Source organism: Eucalyptus grandis, chromosome 10 (assembly GCF_016545825.1).
Source record: "Eucalyptus grandis isolate ANBG69807.140 chromosome 10, ASM1654582v1, whole genome shotgun sequence".
NCBI classification, from domain to species: domain Eukaryota; kingdom Viridiplantae; phylum Streptophyta; class Magnoliopsida; order Myrtales; family Myrtaceae; genus Eucalyptus; species Eucalyptus grandis.
In genome coordinates this window covers 10382113-10405833 of record NC_052621.1, presented here as the reverse complement: position 1 = coordinate 10405833, position 23721 = coordinate 10382113, and the positions used below count along the sequence as shown (strand labels likewise).

Sequence of the window (23721 nt, the reverse complement as noted above, 5' to 3'; positions counted from 1 at the left end):
GGGTGGGAACCGGAATCATGCATCGCTTGACCGCATGTTCTTGCCCGAAGTGGTGGTGCGACGGGATTGGGATGGAGTCAAATCAAACCGTCCCCCCCCCCCCCTCCCCCAATAAAAACCCAAAACCGACCCTGAACCGGGACCGACCCGACCCGGAAGACAAGGTGGGGGCAGGCCCGCGCACCGAAACGGCGGCGTCTTCGGGGGGGGACCGCACGTGGACAGGCACTTCGGGTCACTTCAATAGGGTCAACCGGTCCCTTTTCGTTCTCCCAGAAAGGACCCCACTCCCACGTGCGGACGCCTTTTTTGCTCCGCTGTTTTTTCTCTTAAATTATTATCATTATTTTATTATTAATTAATTAATTTTTTTAAATCTCCTCTGTCCCTACTAAGTTGGTGTCCCTAAGTGGAAAAGCAAATTCCTCCCTGTTTCGCATGATTAGTCGACAACGAGGGCCGGTTTTTTAGCGGAGGAATTACGTCAAAATCGACCGGCTACCGGCGGTTGCAAAAGCCGAGCAGCGCCTCCCTTTTTTCGAAATTGAATCGGAAGATTCCACGTACGCCTTCGAGTCTGCAAAAGGTTGTTTCGACCGAATCTTTGATAGCCGCGTTTGATCGATCTTTTCTTGTGGAGATCTTTGTGATTATTGCGTACGGGGGAGCCGGAATATTTTATTTGAAAATCGAAGACACTTTAGAGGCCTAATTATGGTAAAAAATCTGGGGTTGAATTTATTCGCTTTCCTACGAGATATTGCGATAGGAGGAATGTATTATGAACTTTCGTACGGCGCACAATATATCCATCATGAGATGGCTTGAACTCCATATTAGGCAGAATGAGAATTGTACTTTTTAAATGCGAAATCCCAAATGCTATGTCAACCCTATAAATTTTTTCTTTAGTAGCGTTATCATATATGTTATTAACTTTTTGCACACTAGATTGATGCCTTCTTCTTAGTTCAATCAAAATTACAGAGCATTCACATTAGAACCAGAAAATTGATAAGAGATCATGATTTTGATTTTCTCATGACTTTATTCATCATGAGGAACTAGATCGAGCGACTATTGAACTTAAGTTTCACATGTAGATATTAACTATAGTACAATTAAAAAACCCTCTACTATACCAATGTTTTAAATTCCTATAAGTTTTTTCCAAGAATCCCAAAGCAAACAATCAAGACCCTAGTCAAATGACAATCAATAGCCAATTTTCGAGTTCGTGAGATTGATGTTGGATAGAAATCAAATGAAGATGCACTGTGCAAAAACGTGAAAATCGCAACAAAAGCCAGGATTAACAATGACAACACATGGAATTTCACCTTAAGTTCAAAAAGCGACGAAACGTAGATCGACGCGGGCATTATTCAGAGCCACGAGCTCCATTAATGGGACACCATTATTCATGCCCGAATTAGGCAAGGTTGCATCGTCCTCGAATAGGGGGATGGGGGTGAGCCATCCCCTGTGCAGCTCTAAGGGAAGGAAAAGAGGGTTGCCGGGGGGGACTCAATAATGCTGCGAGCAAAGAGGCGTTTTCAGAACCGTGCAAGGGCCTAAAAACAGGTCCCCCATCGCAATCGCTGTTTCTCAGTAGTACCATCTTCTTTCAGCTAAGTCCTGAAAAAGAACACTGTGCAGTCGGCAACATTGATTGCATCCATTGATCCCTGCTGAGATGGGTAGCTTCAAGTCACATTGGAACTACTTCATCAGGGGCTCTCCAGCACATTATTGTTATTACTAAGGTATCATATGGGCTATGAAAATGATCAACTTGGATGAGACGTAATAGTTCGAAAAATCCGTGACTTCAATATTTCTTGCGTCTGCAAGGTATATATATATATATATATATATATCCTTGTATCATCAATCAAATCCGTTGAAAATTGAAGATCCTGCGAATCCGGACGCTTGCGTTTCTCACGACATGATATGAAGAGATAACACGACACGCCCTGCTAGTCTTATTTTCCAAGTCAGGATCCATACACAAACCACCTTTTGCAGAACCAGGGAAAACACGAAACAACATCATCAAAGATCCACCACACTTTCCTAACACATCATTACAAATAGGAGTCGTTTTCGCTGTCTTTGCATTACCGCGAGCGCGAATAAAAATCAAAAGTGTTCTTCGTTCTTTTTCTTTTTTTTTTGGAGGGGAAGGGGGTCTGCGCGAGCTCAAGGTCTACGCGTAAGTGCTCAATGGACCCGCCTTAGTGGTTGAGTCGAATCCATTTTCAGCGTTCCTCCTCCCGGTGAGCAATGTCCTGCAGGCAGAAGTTCATGAGCTTCTTAGTCCAAGAACAATGGCTGCTTTCGATTTAAATACCGCCATTCCCGGTTTCGCCCAGTAGCGACTCTGGAATGTAAGTCGAAAACTCTACTCTCAGGTGCAAAAGATATGTACAAGCAACGGGAATCGGATAACTGGTCATCAAAGAAGATCAAATCATTCATGCTTACCTTCCAATGCTACGACCCGCCGAATCCATGAAGATGGTCAGTCTCTTCGCCGTTCTCATAAAGTCGCTGCCAAGCAAAGGAACCAAAAAAAAAATCATCAATGAAAACTCAAGCTTTAGAGAAGCATCATCACTGATGTTGCGGAATTGCAGATAGCAAAAGACTAAATCTTTTGCCAAGATGGACAGTTTGGCCAAGTAAGTCTGATTACCGAACCTGAAAGGCTCATCTCCCGTCCGTTTGACGGTACCGGCAGCATCTCGGTAGAGAACATGGCTAGGCATCTCCGATCTCTCTATTCCAAACATATTACCAAGCTTCCTGTAAAGTTCCTCATACGAACCAAGAATCGAGAGATCGAGGGTCCTTCCCACATCCTCTGACTCCATAAAGACCTTGCAGTGACCCGTTTCTAGTCCGAGTTCAGATGTTTCGAAGCCATGGCGCCACAGGAAGCCAGCACCAGCCTGCTTGAGCGTGGACCCCACACCATCAGAGAGGAACTTGGTTTGCCCGTGTTTCCATCTGTTGAACCTTTGCCGCTGACAACATCGGAGACAACATCACCACCAGAGCGACCACGTGAGATCTGCTGCTCCGTGAGTATAGGTTGTCCGAACAGCAGGAACTTATGCTTCTTCTCGTCACCAGATTTCTCTGAACTCTGACTACAGTTCCCCATTGTAAGCACGCATGACAAACTTTCACTCCCCTGCGTGTTGTCTTTCGTGATGCTGTTGGAACTTCTAGAATGTGGATCGAAACGATGTAAATTGGATGACAGTAACCCTAACCGCAATCTGTTGTTGAGGTGATGATCGGTTAAGGGTATTCCAAATTGAGCTTGCCTGGCTCCCTGTATGCCTGCAGGAGCATTATCAGATAGACAACACAAGAGGCCTGTGGGCCCGTGGAGATTGCCTGAGAACGAGGGGACAAGGAAGTTCCCGTCGAGCGGAAAATCCGGGTAATGCGGCAGGCGCAACTTCTTCCTCGGGGGAGAGAAGGGCGACATGTGGATAGCCGGGATGTTCGATACCAATTCGACCAGCCACGGGCTGACACGCTTCACATTTTGTAGCAAGTCCGGTTCATCCCAAGTCACCTGCAATGGTACTCCGACTGGATGAGTTTAAACGAACCGGCATGGTACAGAAGACACCGTTCTAAGCCAAACAAAACCGAAAAAAGATGAAACTTTTTGCACCTGATGCTTAATGCTGTCAATCATCAATAGCCACCACATGTTCATACTACTCCATTCGAAACATGCATCTTTGTTTCAGCATAAATAAACGATTCATCAATTCCCAACGCCTAACAATTACTGCAATTTTACCTCAAAACGGTTGAGTATTAATTTCTCAGGGGATTCCAAAGCAAGTATACTGTTGAATCTTTGACACTGAATGAGCGGGGCAAAAGCTTCAGAAATCCCCATTTGACAGCAGCAAAAATTTAGTGCGTCGAAGGACAAGCAAAACGGCCCGACACCAATGAAGGGACATGCCATCTAAGGCGCGGATTAAAGCCACATAATGGCATCGGCAGGAGACGGTGGTCCAGGCAAATAAATGCTCCTAAAGGCGAAAATACACCAGAACGACTTGAGGCTATACAGGTTCAACGCAGAAGACAAACATTCTTTACCGTATTCATTCTCTAACCCTCAATCCATTGGCTATCATACTCGGTCGGAATTACGTATATACCATGAAATGCATATCAACTATGATCGAGGTCATTTAGCCGTGTAAAGGTCAGCAGGACTGCATTACCTGAAGGAGCCGCCATGGCGAATTCGGCCAGCGGATGGGATCCGCGACCTGAACAGAGGAAATGGTCCCCATGAACCAACTTATCCGCGACGAGTCCTCGGTCTCGAAAGCCATCTTGAACCTCATCCCCGAACACCACTGTATCCTCATCGCCGCCTTCACCGACGACGCCTTGACGCAAAACTCCGGCGTGCTCGCCCTCGGATAGTACACCACCTCGAACGGCTGCCCGCTCGCGGCCAGGGCGGCGGCCTCGATCACGGACTCCTGCCTCACCCTTCCCTTCCCTCCTCTGAATCCGCCGTCGCAACCCGCATTCGCGGCATTCCGCATCAATTTGTTCTCTTCCTCCCTCAGCAGCATCGAGAACCCACCGAACTGCGGAACACAACTCCCGCCCCCGCCGGAACTCCACGCAGCCTGAGATTCCCCGCCGATTCCTCTCTTGGCCCGCCGAATCCCGACGCAGAGATCTCCGTTCTCGGCCCTGAGGAACACGATCGAGTCGCCGGCGACAAGCTTCTTCTGGTTCACGAAAGTGCTCCATCCAGTGGTCAGCAAGTGCCGACGAGGAGTCCCCCTGTAGATATGCCGGAACTTCCAAGTCTCGCCATGCACATCCTTGGCGATCACGGTCTGGACCGGAGGATCAGCCGAGTAGTCAAGCCTTGGGAAAATCGTCTCGGCACAGTAGCGCGGCACCGAGAAGCCGCCGCCATTGTTGGCGTCGGATTGAGTCAGTGTCTTGGCAAAGGAGGCCGGCTTCTCGGGGTTGTCGGATCCGGCTGCCGCCGCCTCCAAGGCCCTGTCGTCCTCGAAATCGAGGTCGGTGTTGGGCAGGGGGACGAGCCTGAGCTTGGCGAAGACCTCGTCGGATTCGTGGTCGGCCAAGAACTTGACGGAGGACACGCGGCAGAGGATGAGGGGAGGGACGCCGCCGGAGGAGCCGGCGAAATCGACGGCGGAGGAAGCGTGCTCGGCGTGGCCCTGAGGGAAGTAGAAGACCCTGGAGTTCAGTGGAGGCATCTGGACCATGCCTCCTGCGCACGCGTGCCAGAGCTGCGGATCCAAGCTCCTCTCTGGCTCCTTCAACACCGTCATTTCTTGCTTTTTTTTTTTTTTTCTCTTTCGCTTTCGTTCTTTATGCTTTGGTCTTGACAGCAAGCTGGAGAGCGAGGATGAAGATCGATTTGCCGAAGGAAAAACTCACGACCTGAGAAAATTCGAAGGAAAACATCAACCCATATGAAATCAGAATGCAAGAGAAGTGAAGAAAAAAACGAGAGCTTTTTCCTTTGGCTGAATTGCCCGACGTCAGAAGAGCCAAGAAGAACCGAGAATTCGTCCATACCTCACGACTCGTTCAGGACAACAGCAAAAGCATCAAAGGGATCGAACAAGAAGCATCCCCAAGGTCCCCAACGTGCATGTGTAGAAAGAGAGACGATCTCCACTCACTGTTTCAGAGGGATAAACGAACGACTAGTGTGAAGACGAGGGAGGGCGGGCGCAAAATCGCTCATTTTTCTGAGGGGACCAAACAGGGGGGAATAGAACAGATTCAAGGCACAGAGGAACCTCAGAAGGCACCAAAGATGGTATCTTTATGGCTGGAAACAGAGGGTAAAACTCGCGTCTCCACTTAAAAAAACGAAAACTTTCTGCAAGCCCACTGAGCCCGTGACAAGTCACAGGCTCAGACAGAGAGAGAGAGAGAGAGAGAGAGAGTTAATGGGCGATCAGAGCGCAGCAGCTGCTGCTGCTAACTTCAGTAGCGAAATACAAAATACCCATCTGATGCAGAGAGAGAGAGAGAGAGAGAGAGGGGGGGGGAGAGAGTTTTGGGTTGGTCTGTATCTGGTTTGATGCCTTTTGGCACTTCGCTAAACTCCAAAAGAAACCAACACCCACCATTTATTAAAACTCGACTTCTCTCTCTCCCCCCCTCCTTACCTGCCTTTTGCTTGTTCCCTTCTCTCTCTTCTCTCAGATCTTCATGGACGAGTAAATCCACTTTCGTCTTCCCTCTCTCCCCTATCTCTCTCTCTCTCTCTCTTTCTCTCTCAAGAACAGGAACCGAACAAACAGAGATGTCCTCTATCAAAAGCCAAAAGACCCATCATTAGTTTATTAACCGGGGGAGAATTTCATTGCCTCATCTCCAACTGATATTTTATTATGCCCCCCCGTCCGATGATCCAACTAGACGAGACGAGACGAGACGATGCCGCCCGCTATATCGCGTCGCTGTGTCCCGTGATATCGCGAGTTTTTCCCCCTCTTTCGCGTTCAGAGGTTAGAGAGAGAGAGAGAGATTGCGCTTGTGAAAACAGGGGGTCGCTCCGAAATCAGAGCAGGCGTGGAAATGGTAAAAAAGAAGAATGGTAAAAATGGAGTGAGGCAAGAAGGAAGAGACGGGAAGAAATTAAGGATGGCTTTTGTCTCCAGTATTAATAACTGTAGTCAACTTCACTCGGGTTCGATAATTTTTAAGACAGAAACTAATGGATAGGTCTAGGACTGAATCGACCGACTTTTTTATTTTATTTTATATTACTGAAGATATATTCTAATTAACTCAACAAGCTTATAAAAGCCGGTTCCATTCTGGAACCAGCCCACTAGCTATGATCGAATCAGGCATCAAATCGTTTTTTCGACTGATCTTAGATTTAAGGAACTTTGGAACAAGGTTGATTCACCAAAGGAACCGGCATTGAAAGAGGATCGACTGGATCGGCTTCTATCGGTTCTCATATTGAATTGGGTCGGTTGCATATTTGATTATTTTTATAGTCCTCGTATTATTTAGTAAATGTACGTGCTTGTTTACTTGTATTAGGGTTTAGGATGGCTTTCGGTACTCACCAAACTGCCCAACTCTGTTAACGAAAGAAAAGACAACAATTTAATCTAACTATAATTTTTTGTGAATCCGAGGAACCTATATCATGCCAATCTAATTTTTTCCAACGACATCCATCAAATGTTTCAAATCTAGTCTCTTGGTAATATCAGATCTTAGAATTTTCAATGATCATAGATCTTAGATTTGCAGTTCCTAAGTTTTGAATAAATAGTTATCTTTGCAAAATCAAAGTGGTATGTTACATACTAAATGTTAGGTAAGTTTTTATCCAAAAAAAAAAAATCTTTGACAAATTATATTAGACCGATCTAGCGAATTATAAAAGTTAATAAGATGGATTTAGGATAAGACTGGTCATTGCATATCCCCTTCCGACACTACCTTTAGATGGGACTGATGTTGAATTAGTTCATCATTTGCATCTTAGTCACTCACTCGCGAGTCTCTACAATTTCAAAAACAAAAGAGTTTTCGTGGTTTGATCGATAAAGTCTCTCATGATTTTTCGGGAAACTTTCTCTAAATCCAATAATGAATCGAATTGACACGTCCATAAAGACATGATAGGGATTGTCGAGCCTGGTCACATTATACGCCATCAATTAAATTCTAATTCCACGGTTTTCAATTGAAACCTTCACATTGGAGGTCTCTAAATTACACTCTGTCTATTTGCTGCCTTCTTCACCCGTTCCATTGTCGAAATAATTTGCACAGATAATTTTTCTTCTCAATTACCTAATCCAAAGCTGACTTAATTTTCAATTAGGACGCCACGAGTTTCACAATCTTGCCAGCAACACGAGAAAACTTCTCTTTTCCATGGCCAATGAGGTCGCTTTAGTTTCAATTCAAATTTCCATAAAAAATGTCACGAGACAATCACATATGCTTGTTCCCCTAAAAATTTGAGTGATCCAACGTCCGTACATTAGCTGTGACAGAAAAAAATTGTATTTCTCTTAACTTACTATTGAAATAAAGTCGTTATTAGTCATATAAAATTAAATTTTTGTAACCAAAAATGTTTCTTAGAACGTGACTAACTTCTTTGATGCGGGTAAGCGTTAGCTTGTTTGGTGTAGATAACTGACGTGCATAGTATGTCCATGCCCGGATGCGGTGGCCATAGTCTTGAATTATAGTATCGAGGGAAATTAAGTTGCCAATTTTTTTAAGAAAATATTTTCACACAACTTAAGTCACCAATTTTTTTTTTCGAAAATTCTATTTTTCTTAAAAAAATTTAATTAACGAGCGTTTCAGAATAGTGGGTGAGAAAAAGATAAATGTAATTTACAATGCTTAAGGCACTATATTCTCCATATAAAATGTAATTAATTTGCAAAAATAAAAATCTTTTACTAAAAGTATTTTAGCCTAGGCCTTGAAAATGAGAAATTTATTGATTGGGTCATTAATTTATCACACGGGTATCAATTCAAAGTTTCTAATTTTGCTTATGTAGTCTTAAATGTTCGCACGAAATTCTGATGCATTAATTCCAGACAATTGTTGCTGATAATCACTGGGGTGACAATTCATGTAAGTCGTCATTATGTCAATGTGTTATGTGAGATGGTTGGTAAAGACTAGACACCATACGTTGGAATTTAACGTAAAAATTTAGAATTATATTGATAAAATTGAAAAATATATGATTGAATTAAAATCTATGTAATGAATTTATGATTGATTTGGTAATTATTGCTTTTCAAAACCCATCGGCGAGATTATTTTTTTAACATTCTTTTATTGGCTGCCCAAAAGAAAAGGAAAAAAAAAGAAAGAAATAGGATAGGGTGCAGAAATGGGGTCAATGGGCCAGACAACATTAATGGGCAATTGAAAACAACTGTAAGGTCTGTTCTTTTAATTAACTCCAAGTTTGTCGCAGATCAGCAGTGTCCTGTTGTCCTCGCCCTTAATAGGCCAGAGTCTTCAGTTAGTGTCCTGTTTGTCCCATTTACTTTTACTGTCGTAACCACAAGAAGAAAAGAAAAAAGGAAAACAATTCAACCCTTAATTTTTTACTCACAGTTATTAATTTTTAATAATAGTAAACCCATAAGCTATGCATTAAAGCCTGAATAATGTTACTTTTCACTTAATGCTGTGTTTGTAAAAAGAGGGCGAAACATAGAGATAATTCTTTAAAAAAAAAAAAATCTTTGGGTTATAGGGATTTGGGTGAGTCAGTTTGATTAGCTCTTCTAATGTATTTTAACATTAAACTATTCTTGTGATTTACCGAGTATTTCGTTCACTTTCTTTAAATCATGCGATGGTACAAAAGGAGAGGATTTTTGGACATTTTGGGAGCGACGAGCCATCAACCCAAGTTAAATCACAAATTGCAAAAAATGAATATTCACGATATTTCAACATAATTGATTTGAACATCATTCGAAAAGAGAGAAAATACGTTTATATTGGGCATGCAATGATGTGTTTTTGAAATGGGGAGATGGTAAGCTTTTAGGAACACCTAAAAACATTTGAACATTGAAATAAAAGAAGCTTCTTGGTTTGGTGACTGGCTGATTCTCAAGCTGTGTCCCAAAAAGCTTACCAAACACATTAAAAAAAAAATCATCAAATACTTATAATTAGAATTAATAGCTCTCGACACAACATGAGAAAACTCTACATACGAAACCATAAACTTTGTTTGTCTAGATGCTATAATAATATTGATTTTGTGACTCAAAAAGGGTTGGTGCATTGACAAGTGCAAAAATTTCATAATTGGTTGCTCGAAAAGTACATGTTCCGTGAAATATCTATTAATTAGTATTTTCTCAAAGGAATACAAAAGTCAAGATGATATAATTTTGTTGGGTGGACAAACAACATCAACAAAAATTGATGCCGAAACATTGCATCAGGCCAAGTAGACACATACACATACACGCCTTTCATTATGAAAATTAGGAAGAAAAGAGGAAGCAAGAAAAAGCATTTAAGTTGGGAAATTGCATTTATTTGTGCTTTTCTGCCATGGAAGGAAGGTCGATGGAAGGCCAAAACCATACCTAAAAAAGCAATTTTAGTAATTGATGTCCATCTTTTAGACATCTCACTCTTCCTAACTATCGTCTCCTTAAAGGAATAACGCCTCTAACTCTCGGTTTCTTCAATTGTTGTCTTTCACTTTTCCAGCAATAAATGTGGAAAAAATGCAATGTACCGGTGCCGATAGCCCGCCCCTCTTTGGTGTTGTCATTAAAAGTGGTACATTCGTGTTGGAATGTTTGGTCAAATCAAAACTATACTCGGCATTGGTTGAAATCTCACGGTCTAGGATCGTCGATCTCATCGTTGTAGCCTCGTTGACGTGTCAATAATCTGTAGGTCTCTCCATATGAAGTAGCCATGCCGAAAGGATAACTCGGCTAGAAATTCGTCTGTAAGGCGTGACTCGTCCTTATGACTTTGTGGAAGATGGACAAGCATGAGACCATAAATGGTGCATTTGAAAGCCATTTTGTTCCCCTAAAATAATTTCTATTTAGAAATAATTATTTTCTAAATCTATTCACCGAATGAGTTTCTAAGCATTCAAACATGTTAGGTAATTGTACAAAATTTATATTTTCGGAATAAAAAAAGAATATGCATATGTTTAGTATGATCCTCAAATTTTTAAATGATGTAGATTCTCTTTAGAAAATTTAATAATTTTTTGAGATTTTTCTCTCTTTTTTTCCTATTTTTCCTTTTTTTTTTATATTTTTTTCCCTCTTTTTCTTTCTCCTCTAGTTGGTCACCAAGCCTCGATGATGGTTAACCATTGACCAAAGACGAGAGTCGGTAACCTTGCGGTCCTCGAGGGAGTCTTGTCAACCTTTGGTGAGGCCGACCTCCCCTAACCACGATGAGGTCACTGGCCATCACCGAGGCTTGGTGATTAGCTAGAAGATGAAGAAGAAGAAAAGAAAAGAAAAATGTCTTGGCTTTAGAAATTGTTCCCCAAAATAAAGAATTAACTTCTTATTTTTTTCGTTGTTTGAGATCTATTCCCTAACTATTTATATATTATGGGGAATAGAAAAATTAATTGCTGTTACTAAATGAATTTTTGTTATTTTTCCGTTCCTAAGAACCAAAGAACAAAAATAAAGAGAAATTGGAATATATTACCAAACATGCCCTAAACTAATCACGTTTCATGGTCACTTGAGTCCTCATTCATGAAATACTTAGTCGTGCAAAGCACATGAAGGATTATTTGGATTGCTATTTGTGTTAAAAATGGCTGATATGCATTATCGTGTAACACGAGTTTTCGATCCCTTTCTTCTTCTTTTTTAATGTTTATAGGGGAAAGAGGAATACGTCAATGGACTCATCGGACAGTCCTCTCACAATGCCCACTCAAGCGACTCACGACAGTCGAGCGATTATGGAGTTCCATGCATTAAAAATGCCAACACTAAGTTCGACTATATTCACTTGATTATATGAGACTTTATTCACTCGAGCTCACGCACGACTCACAAGCCCACCCTTCCTATCCAAGCATTTCAATGTAAATTTTATGTTTCGAGTAGATCTGAGCAAACACATTAGATCCCATCTTCGAGCCCTACGCGGCACGAACCTCGCATAACCCATCAAGAAGGCCCATGCGGCTGTCTCCGGCGGTGGCCAGGCGACGGCAACCGCCGGGCAGCCATCTCTCCCATGCGTTCTTCTAGTATATCTTGGAGCGTTGCTGAGCGTGAGATGGCACAAAGCTGTATTTCACATGGACTCATCAAGTCGACATTATTATTATTATTATTATTATTATTCAACATTAGTACAGAGGGCAAGAGAAATGAACATTGCTCACATGGAGCGGACCGCACAAAAGAATAATAAAGTTCGGATTTGGGCGAGAACATGGATCCTGAGATTCATTTTAAATACTCCGTTTATTTAACGAAAAAATAAATAAAAAATATTTTCAAAGCAACACCATTCTCGAATTATTTATTTTTCACGCAATGACTGTACCCGGATTTAGCCATTTCGATAAGATTAGGATTTTTTCTCTTTTTGGGATCAGATTTCACTCCCCTTTTTTCTTCCAGAACACGACACCACGAGGTGACACAGATGGGGGACCCCCTTCTTGTCAGGTCCAAAGAAAATAAAAAAAGAAATGACGGAAAAAGAAAGGGATGATGACGTCCCACTGCTGGTCCCTCTCTGCTGTTCATCTGTCCTACCATCGCTGCAGACCTACTCATCCCTTTCTCTCTCTAGAATTGCCAAAGCAGAGGATGGTACGATGACGTCATCCTGCACCCACCAATCCTTTTTTTTTTTCTTTTTTGGACAGAATTTCGCTTATCCCTTTTCTTTGATTCAAGGTCCAAAATCAAATCCGTACATTTTACTCGAATTCGGCCTTTAAAAAGCTTCTTTTGGACGGGCACGGACCACTGCCAGTCCCTCCCCTTTCGTTTTCTCGACATGATATGACGAAATTTAGGGTCTTGGCTTCTTCGCTTTGCCCTCCTTCGTTCATGTGATTTTTCAAAAAGATTCCATCCGCCTAATTATAGGGAATCTTTTTAAAAAGGAATTGAGTCGTTTAGTTATGAACATCGACAAAGCATCCCATACACGAGCTAAATTAAAGTAGTTTGGAAGCTCATCCGATTGGGTCATCCCAACTAACCGTACATCAAAAGACAAATCGGCTCTCTATTTTTTTAAGGTGCGTGAGGTAGTACGAACCTTTCCATTCGACCAAGCGAGTCTATGTCTCCTATTTGAATAGGGCTAATACCACAAAAAAAAAAAGAAACTCAAGCTGGATGTTTGTGCCGCATTTAATCCAAATTGATTTTTATGTGACAAAAACTCTTAAATTGGTTCATCTACGCTATGTTTACCCCGACCTAATTTTGATATAATAAAAAATCTCAAATTTGTAGATCAATGTCATATTTTCCCCAAACTTATATACACATATCACATCTACTCCAAATTGTTATAAATTTAATATTTTTTCGAGGCAATTGTGACATGTTTACTACTTTTGAATAAAATACGGCACAAACGTAAATATAAGTTTGATGTAAATATTATATGGGTGCGTTAAGTGCGACATGAATAAGCATTAGTTTAGGATTTTTCTGAACAAGCATTGAATCAGAATCGCGACTGCTAGATATTCTCACAAGGACTCGCCCATGGGGTACGTCGGATTCGGAGCAAAAAGCGAAGAATAGGAGAGCAGACGACGGCAGCAGCAGCAGCAGCAGCAGCAGTTCCAGACGCAAAAGAAGAAGACGACGAAGGAGGAAGAGGAGGAGACACGAGGCGTGGAGCCCACCCTGCCAGGTCCACGCGTCGGCATCGCAGCGGCGGCTCAGTGGAGAAGGCGACGACGGCGACGGAGGGAGGGGACAGCACAGAGGTTGAATGTGGTTGGGGTGGGGGGAAAGGGGTGGGGCCCGCCCCCGTGCAGGGTGGTGGGGTGGGGACAGGGCCTCAGGAATCTGTGTCGTCATGTCCTCGGCTCCTGCGGCCGACGTCGCTCCGCCTGCATGTTTCGCGACAGGCTGACACGGCGCTGACTCGGCCGAGCTCATCCCGGCCCGACTCACCGACCCACGCGCTCCCGACTCGCGGTCGCCGGCCACTCCCGCTCGGCCACGCTCTCGACACAAACCGTGCCGCGCCACATGTCAAACGTGTTCAAGAAATTCGGCTCTTGCGTAATGCACTTAAACTGCGTCACCGTCGACCCAAATAAAACACCGATTTTCTTCGTCTTGCGTGAACGAATTGGAAAGTTCAGCATTCGTGTGTGAAATGTTTATTATGGGTGTGTGAACGTGCCAAATGCGCTCGATAAACACGTCCTGTGAAGGAGGCTCATCGAGAGTTGACCTTGCCTTACCCAACTACAATTCGCCATAAGGTTATGTACCGCTGCTTTATTAGGATACTAATTAAGAGTTTACCGTATCTCACGAAACAAATCCGTATTCTCTCCCGACCACTCTCTTATAGCCCGATCCAAACGAGGCTAGACAAGGAACCGTGGTTATAAGGCCACCACCTTTGCCCTGGTGTCAATTCCACGACGTAGTAGTCCCATAATTTCCCCTGTTCCTGTTTAAGGCATCCCGACCCGACAAGTCCCGAAACGCCAGCTGCCCGTGTTTCCTCATCGACTTCGAGTGGTCTCTTTCCTGTACCTAAGAATGTCGGGCCCAGCTCCTTCACTTTCGTTATCACCATCATCATCTTCTTCCTCCTCTTCTTTTCTCCCCTGCTGCGCTCTTCGACGGAGATAGAAAGGTTGGATCGTCGCAGATTCTTGATTATCGCCCCCAACCCAGCCGGCCCACAGTTTTAAATTGCACATTTATGGTGTCCTAACAACACCTTTGTCTTTCTTCTTTTTCCTACTTTGCAGAGTTTCTTATAGGTAGGGAGAGGGACCGACCTTTGTCTCTCTCTGTTTTCTCCCTTATTGGGTAGAGTTAACAGGGGAGGTTTTGGGTTTTTAATGGAGCGTTTTATGATCCCTAGATCGCCATAGGATGGTCAACCTCGGCCTGTTCTACAACTGATCGGTGTGCCAGAGCGAGGCTTTTGTCAGAGATGGGGGGCAAAGCTTTGGAAAGACGGCCCCCTTTTCGAGCGCATCGAGAGTGAAATCTTGCGCGCTCCTCTGTCTCTCTCTCTCTAAAACAGAGCATGCCATTCGAAGATGGGATGTCTAAAGAGGGTGTTGACATTCGCTGTGTTTTTCTCTGGTTTGCCCTTTTCTTTTGCGTAGGGTCCTATGGTTCGTTAATGCACCACTAAAAAAAAATGAAGATGAAGAAGAAGACGGGGGAAAGCTAGAAAATTAGGTGAAGAAGGGGACAATTGGAGGCGAGAGGAGAGTCCTAATTGATCAAAAAAAGACGTTAGTTGCCCTTCGTGTTTAGGAAAGGCAAGGGACGTGGGGCCCCGCCGGCCCGACGGGAATCAGAACGGATTGGCTCGAAACCGATGGTTCCCACGAGGACCGATCTGGTACTCTTTCCAATTTATTGGAATAGATGAGTGCCGAACTGGTTCCGAGTCTAGAACCATCCTCTTGGATCGGCGGGTGACAAAGATATTGATGGGTTTGACTAGGGTACCAATGGCAAATTGGCCAATGGTCTCCACTAGTGGCGCCTAATTTGTTCATCATTTGAGTTTTTGAAAATTCTATTTGATTTGGTAGAACACTTATATCTATGCTTTTTTCCAAGTTTCGCTAAGCTGGTTTTTGTAAAATTCTTGCTTTATAATTAATAAAATTTGAAGAAACCAAAATAGGCGTAATAGGTTAAATGAACGAGTACGGGTTACGATGAATAAAATATGAGTCGAGACAAAAATAAGGTTGTCCAAATGAGTTGAATGGGTGGACATATTGATGACCTGATCCGACTTGTCTATTTATCACCCTTAACTAGCGATTATTAATAAAACTCGTGCATCATGACTAGGTGCTCGGCCATCCATGACGTGATCGGTTCGTTGTCGACAAGGGAAGTGAACGCGACGGTAATAGCACTTAATAATATGATAATCAACACGTGGTGTAAAATGAGGATAGTAAGCACGACGGTAATAGTGTTTAACCATTGGCATTTATGTATAAAACTCATGCGTCGTGATTAGGTGCTTGGTTATCCATGACGTGATCGGCTTGTTGTCAACGGGGGAAGTGAACGTGATAGTAATAGCGCTTAATAATATGATAATCAGCATGTCGTAAAACAAGTTAATTGATCACTAACGCGTGGTGTACGCTGGATAACCCCCAAGATCAACATAGTTGATCAGAAGTCAAGGACTCCCCATCTCATCAACTGAAGGCCGTCCCCATTCAACTTTCACTAGCTCGGTAATCAAGCATGTGCCCGTACTTCGGACTATGAAGAAAAATAGAATAATTATTCTCGACGGGAACGAGCCACGTATGGTGCCAGAAGAAGGTTGTCGGTCCGACTCGAGAAAAGAAGAAAAAAAGAAGAAAAAAAGAAGAGCATAATGCCCCGCACGGATTGGTGCGAAAGCTAATTCGCCAGTTGCCGACTTGAAATCGAGAGGGCCAGCGCCACCAGCAAGTCGCGTCCATCGACGTCCGAACAAGAACACGAACGCTCCGATAATTAAAACTCCTTGAAATCCTGCTGTTCCATGGTCCTTTTCCTTATCGTCAAATGTCGTGCACGTGAAGGAGCGAACGAGCCTGTCTCTTTGCATGGTCCCTCGTGACATGGACTCTTCCCCACGTTCTCTCCCCCATTAATATTTTCACGAGAGAGAGAGAGCCCGCGCGCCGGACGAGGCGGCCGTCGCGCCGGTCCGACGGCCGCGGCCGGCGGTCTCGGTGTCTTCCGTCTCGTGCTCTCCGTCTCTCTGTCGTCCCGCATTGCGTCATCGTCGTCGCCGCTGGGGATTCGTGGTCAAACGATGAGGTTACCTTGGGATTCCTCCGCGTTGTTGTCTCCTCATTTTCTGCGCTAGGGCTTTCGATTTTTTTATTTACTTTTTGTCCTGCTCATCCTTTTTTTTTTCTTTTTTTCTTTTTTTCTTTTTGTGAACCGAAGGGCACAGGTAAAGAGATCCGGGCCAGAAATCAATGGAAACCGTGAACTGTTTTGATTGGGCGGTTTGTGTGCATTGGATGAAAGAAGAAGTCTGTTCATCATCCTGGAATGGATATATTCTTTGTTTACCTAATTCTCTATTTGTGGCATATCTACTGAATTTGGTTGGAGATAAAAACTGAGTTTAATATTACCAAATGCGACTCTCCTTAATGGTTTATGTCTGTCCAATCTATCAAAGTCAGTATAAAATTATAGTCTAAGATGCTTTGAATTGCAAAAAGAACATAAGCATATTAGGAAGAATTTTGTGAGCCAGGGCCAGCAAAGTTCCTATTAAGAATAATCATGGAGGGAAGTTTTGTATTTATCAGTGCACTGCTATTGACAATTGTAATGGGTAATCAATGCGTAACAAGTACCCTTGAGAAAGAAAGCGCATTAGCAAAAGAGCCTGTCATGAGAAGATATCGAGCAGCTCAGAGCACATAATGTAGTGGGCAGGCCTGGGCTTAAGAAGAGAATGCATAGACGGGCTCACCCAATGGGCCACAGGAACCGTGAAAAGTAACGTTAAGAGCTCGATTACACTTTAATCACAAGTTTTTAGTAACTTTTGGGATACTTATTTCGCTTGAATGTGACATTTTGGAATTCTTAGAATTGACCGAAAACAAGGGCCTGTGTTTAGTTTGGGTCGGTTGGTCCTAGTAATCGATAGCCAGTGTAAATTCGATGTAATTGACACGTCTTTGAAGAGATTTTTAGATGTTTTGGAAGGATAACGTTCGAAATGCTCTGGCTCTCTGGTAAAGATGTGCCATAAACTCTGGTCTCCTAGGGTTTGGCAAAATTGGATAGATGCAGGAGAGAATGATCAATTCAAAGGGGGCAAGACTCGTCTCCTACGGATTTTGGCCGGGGATGCGAGCCACTCCAATGGACCATAGGCTATGACTTCCTAGTGTGACAAATGGTGTAAGACACTCTTTGTATTCCTAACTACCGGACATCGTGAACGACAATTCATGGCTCCAATCGGTTCCCAAATCTTGATAGCAAAGCAAAGAAGGCTACGATTACCAATGGCGATTCATTGAAGGTCTTTCATTTAAACTTTCTTCATCGACGTCCCTTATTGCCTTTCCTTCGATCATATGTTCTTTTCCTTGGCGCAAAGCAAGAAGGCATTTCAATCATAATTCTTTCCAATGGCCAAAGACAAGTCTCAACTGCCGCCGTTGGAATGTTCAATTTGCAAGTGTCAATGAAGCACCCATCTTTGGGCAAGCCCGTCATTGCAGCCTCACCGTGTGCAACGGCACACCCATCACCCTAACCATATCCTTCGTAGACTAGGGTTCCCAGAGACCAAGAATTTACTGAGAATTGATTATGTGACCACCGACTTACAAACGAAATCTTAAAACACTCGACTAACCACCTGTTTGGTTCAATCATATTCGACTCCTGTAAATTACTGACCAGGATAAACTGTCTCGATTTCTAAATCTGCATAGGCCTATTCTCCAAATGGAACTTACGCGAAAATCCCAGTGTTACTGCAAGTGGCAATTTTCAGAAAGAGAGCAACTGCAAATTCTACCAAAGAATAAGGAGAGAAATCAAGAGAGAGAGGAGAGAGAATCAGTCTATTACAAAGAATCATTCTATCAATGGCTAAGTATGGCAAACTCATCGAGTATCCAGGTTCAGGGGATTCAATCAGCTTCGAAGTGCACAGAAACGGTTAAAAGTTTCACGACTTCACAGACTAAGCGCAACCCTTCCCATCTCCCTAAATCAGTACTATTACCTCATCCTACTTATTGCATCCATCTACAGAAAAACCAATTAGCCTGAATATAAAGAACCAAGGAATTGGAGAACAAAACAAGATCCACCTAAACTCAAGAAAAAAACTGTTCTCCTTTCCAGTCCAAATCGAATCAAACAGGTACACCCCCATCAGACATTCTAACCTGAGGGTGCCTCAAGTTGTTCATGGATGCAAACCCAGACTCATGATTTCCATTCTTCCTCATTTCAATTACCTTCCTATGAGAATTAGAATGCAATGACGAGATGAATGTCGGACTTGCTGCTGGACGGTACTCCGGGAAGAGGCGACCGGACCTGTAACGAACCCCACATGCATTGCAAAGGGTCTTGGGCCCCATTGGCCCTTCTCTCCATTGTGGGGTCTTAGTGACCTCTGCAATGCATGCATTTCCTGGTTGCACTCGGATTTTGTGAAGCTGAGTTCATCTCTTCTGCTCCAGAGAGCAAATGTAAATTCTTTTCCTTCCTTTCTTTTGCCGGAACTTTTTTAGTATGGCGGCCTTCTGAGGATGACCTGGAAGCTGCCAAAGGATGGTATATACCAGAAGCACTGCTAGCAGAGGAAGCAAAAGGAAAGTTGAACCTAGTCTTTGGCGTCTGTGGGCGTAACCGCTTGCTCCGAGGACGCTTTACAGGGATTAAAGATTTGGAGCTGAAGAGAAGCGAGTTCTCAATTGAACCAGAGCTGCTGTTCTCGAGGCTAGAATCTTTGTCATTAGAAGTCTGATGGTGGCAAATACTTCTGTTTGAGTTTGTCTCAGTATAGCTGGGCGATGCTTTTACTTTAGCTTTATCCTCATTCTAGGCAAAAAGGACAATCACAACGAGGAAAATGTAAACAAAATCATAGATGTTTCTTCAACAGTAGCTTTTTGGTTGTTGTAAAGAACGGTGCAACAAAATCACTTTAAGATCCCAGTGTAGCAGGTTTCAGTAGCTCCTTCCTAGTTTAAAGAGAACAGAAGAATCACAGCAGATGGAATTGGAAAGCCTATTGCGCTCTAACAAGTCATGTACACACCTCACCAGTTCAGTGTCCAATTCTCTCTGTCATATACTCCAGGAATATAACTATCAAGTCATTGTTTGGCAAACTGATTGACAGGACATTTTGCACTTTTAAGGTCTAAAAGGCCACTAATGAATTCATTCTGTGACAAACAGTCTAGCTTCCATGGACTATAGATAGTTCTAATTAACTTCATTAAGCATGCGTACCTTAAGGAATCCAAAGCAAGCAAATCAACTGTTTCATGTCATTGGAAATCTCTAATACAGCAATGATCTAGCATATTTTCTCTCCTCGGTAAAGGAAGAAGGGAGAAAGGAGAAAGGAATTGCATTTCTCATTCAATTCTTAGTTGCATCAGCCTGAGTCGAGACATACCAGTCTGGTATGAGTGGGTCCCACGCAAATAGCCAACTGAACCCAACAGCAGTGACAGACTCACATGTGCAGGCATTCTAGACAAATTTAAAAGCAGGAAACAGGGTTCCACTCTGTTTATCATCTTGCTTATGGTTTTGTCTTTTTTAATTTAATGGCAAAACTCTTGAAATTATCCAATTATGTAAAATAGAATAATAACATGTTCTTATCCATAGCTGTTTTTAAATGCTTACAAAGCCATTGATATATCAATTTCAGCAGCTACAGCCTCTATGCATCACATCCAAAAAAGTGACAACAAACTCAAACTCATGGCTGAAGGCTGATGCCAAGAGTATAAGTCATCCAATCAGGCTCTACAGCAGGAGTCTCAACATCGATTATTAATTCCAAAAGTGCTATTTGAGTCAAATAGCACTTTGCTCACTTTGCCCTCCTGTGATTTTGACAACAAAAACGGGCTGGACTCTGAAATGACAAAGTGCGTTCGATCATTGAGGAGAGACACAGTGCATGTGCTCTCTCTCTCTAAAGACATCCTCATGGTAAAATTCGGCACACTTTTAAACTTTTCCATCTAGCATGATGACATTACGGTAGGTATTTACATACTTAAAAATGTGACATTCTGAATTTATCATCATGAAAGAGACAGCCTAAGAAACTCACCCTTGAAAGGCTTCTGTCCGGTGCAGAAATGTCTTCGCATTTTTTCCCACAATAACTAGATGGAAATCCTTCCAAAACATCCGAAGATGGCAGTTCAAGGAGTTGGAAGCTAGCATCCCAGTCATCTGAGAGAATATTACCTTCTACATCTTCCAATGGGAAATCAATTTGTTTGAGGACATTGTCAAGAAATTCATCGGAGCTACCATTGACATTGTCATCAAATATCCATGAGCCCACAAAGTCAATCTTCTGCAAGGATGCCAATTATAAAAAAGAACAAAATGAAGAAAGAAGATCGCCCAGTTAGCATGATCCTGTTCATCTGAAGGAACTGTAAGTTATTCAAAAGAACCATGGCTACATCCACTTTTCTCTTTCGATAAATAAAATAGGATTTCATTGAGAAAGAAACAGTGGAAATGTACAAGATCAGAGATAGAAAAAGAAACACAAATAAAAACTAAAACAAAACAGAGCCAAAGCAGAATCACCAAAGACAGATAGAAGAGTACGTAACAGTAGCATCAGAAGCTTCATTTCTCTCAGACAATCCTTTGTCACGTTCTCTTCAACTGCCCCACATAAGACAAAGTGATGCAGTGTTCCAAGATTCCTTTGAGATTGAATTACCCAAAAGGACATTTCAATGACTGAATGACTGAATATTCTAGGCATGACCAGAAATAACTTTCCTAAGGAACAGATGTGATTCCATGGTTGAGATGGTATGAAGTGCATTTACCATAGAAGATATCTTTTGGATCGAGAAGAATCGATAGCTCTGATTTTCAGCAAATCAGACAAATTGAGATGCTAGTCAATACGTATATTTGAGCAGTAAATCTCTTAATCAGATATAGTTTGACTTCCATAAGTACAGAAAGCATGCTAATCATAATTATAGAGACCCAACTCACAAGAGAATGACCTTTCAGGGGTTACGAGTAGTTGCAAAATAATTTTGAGGTTGGGTTCACAGACCACAAAACTACTCCGCGTTGCCCATACTGCTAAACCAGATACCCTGTTTATTTCTCTGTGTTTTATGTTCCAGTTTACCTATTCCATTGATTTGGCACAGCATATGTTCTTTTACACTCTAGTTGTTCCTAAAAAGACACTGTAAAAGATGTCAGGCCTTTATCTTGTTCTATTATCATGTCAACTGATCCTACTTCAAGCTGTTTGCTCGTCTTTTTGCAGCTCTTCTATAATCATCCACATGACCCAACAAATGCTTCGTTAATTTGGATCAGTATTTAAGTTCGTGGATTATGCTTGTGTTGTATAGTGTTGGCTGCTTTCTTTTATCTTTTTCTTTTTTTTTCGATTTTTTTTTTCATACTTGTCTATTCCTGGGAAGTCAAATCTTGACTTCAAAATTGTTTGTTCACTAATTGCTCCTCCAATGGAAGAAAGGGTTAGTTCTGATCCAAAAAGTTGTTAGCAAGCAGTTTCTGTACTTTTTTCTAAGCAGGTCAGAGCCATCTATGGCAAAATGCTCATCAAAGGGAAGATTAGTTTAGTATGTGGCTCGTATTCACCGTTCAAGATATGTCTTGGGATCATGGAAATTGGCCAGATATAAGGACTACTATCAAGGCCAAGTAGATGTGCCAAATGTGCCAATTGATTACTCTCTCTCTTGGGGTAAAAGCCCCAGCAAACAGCGAGGGGGCATTTGGCCTCTAGATGATGAAATGTTGGTGCTAACTGAGAAGAGAAAAGTACAATGTTCTTCCCCTTTTTTCCGGGCAAAATAGAGAAAAAAACAAAGTGACAGGATGGCCATTTGAGTTTTGATGAAAGTAGTGTAGAAGAGTTTTGTGCTTGGGTTAATGCAGCATTACTGTTTGTGCCCTGAACTTTGATTTCCTCCTATTGCGAAAGCTTGATGCATTCTCTTTGTAGGCTCCACCAAACCAAATTTATCTCGTCTATTCCTTTGTCTCATACAATATTGTTTACCAATAAAAATGATATGGAAGGTATACATATTCATTTTTTCTTCTGTAGCTTCTAACAGTAAAGGTGTTGGTTTTAATACATCTTGCACTAATGGGCACATGATCTTAAAAAAGAAATTCCTTACGACCCTTCCTGCGCGGAAAGATTAAGATGCAAACACACAGTCATGGTTCCTACATGTAAAGTCGTTCCAAATTTAAGAAGAGAATTTCACAGAAAAGGACTTCTCATCTTACAAGACATATATCTAATTAGCTCCCAGCATTCCACATAAAGACACAAAATCATATTCATTTAAAACCACGTCCCTTTCAGCAGTTTTGAAAAATCAACACCAGCTTTGTCTTTCTTAACAAACCCTCTTCATATTTAAATTTCAAAATTTCAAACGACGAATCAAAAAAAGAAAAAAAAAAGAAGAAGGTAAAAAAGAAAAGAAATGGGCCTAGTGCGATTAACAAATAAAACAGACTCAAATCCCTTTCAAGAGCCAAGGGGAAAAAGAAAAAAAACCAAGTCCGCATTTCAAGCATTGTGGTCAAGTTCAAGACAAACGCATCAGACCCATCAAGAACCACGACGTCTTATACCTCGGAAAAACCGAAGAAACCACATTGGCCTCCTAATTCGTCAATCTTCAGAACGTCGAAACGAAGAACAGACCGCAACAAGGTAGAAAATCAAATCTTTCCCCACATTACGCCGCGTACCCAGCGTCCACGTCCTAGCGAACGAACCCCACAATGCAACTCGAGAAACACGACCGTACGGAAAAAATCGACGAACCCACGAAAACTCAGGAGCAATGCGGGCGAAAAACGCAGCAGAGGAATCAATCAAGAAAGGAAAAAGCTCAAGATGCCCCTGAAAACGCAAACGAGAAAGGGGATCGACAAAAGCATGCACCCGCGGCGGGGAGGGGGGACCCGGGAACCTCTTGGACATGGTCACATGGCTGGACGGGGGCGGAGATCACCGCATCGCCAATGTCGGGAGGTCGGAAGCCGCTGCTACCCCAAAGCCAGATAGAGATAGGGAGGGAGGAAGAGAGAGAAAGACAGGAGAGAGAAAGAGAAAGGGTTAGAGAGAGAGAGATTCAGAGAGGAA

The 23721-nt window shown here is 42.6% G+C and overlaps 1 protein-coding gene across 1 annotated transcript; it reads right to left on the bottom strand.

Moving 5' to 3' along the window:
• Positions 1–1957: 1957 nt before the first annotated feature.
• Positions 1958–6295, bottom strand: LOC104421656 (auxin response factor 22). Its single transcript, XM_010033684.3, is given in 6 exon segments — positions 1958–2294; positions 2491–2556; positions 2707–2992; positions 2995–3595; positions 4269–5481; positions 5620–6295. Coding segments are annotated over 5 exon segments (2136 nt in total). The 5' UTR covers positions 5370–5481; positions 5620–6295; the 3' UTR covers positions 1958–2212.
• Between the last annotated feature and the right edge of the window lie 17426 nt (positions 6296–23721).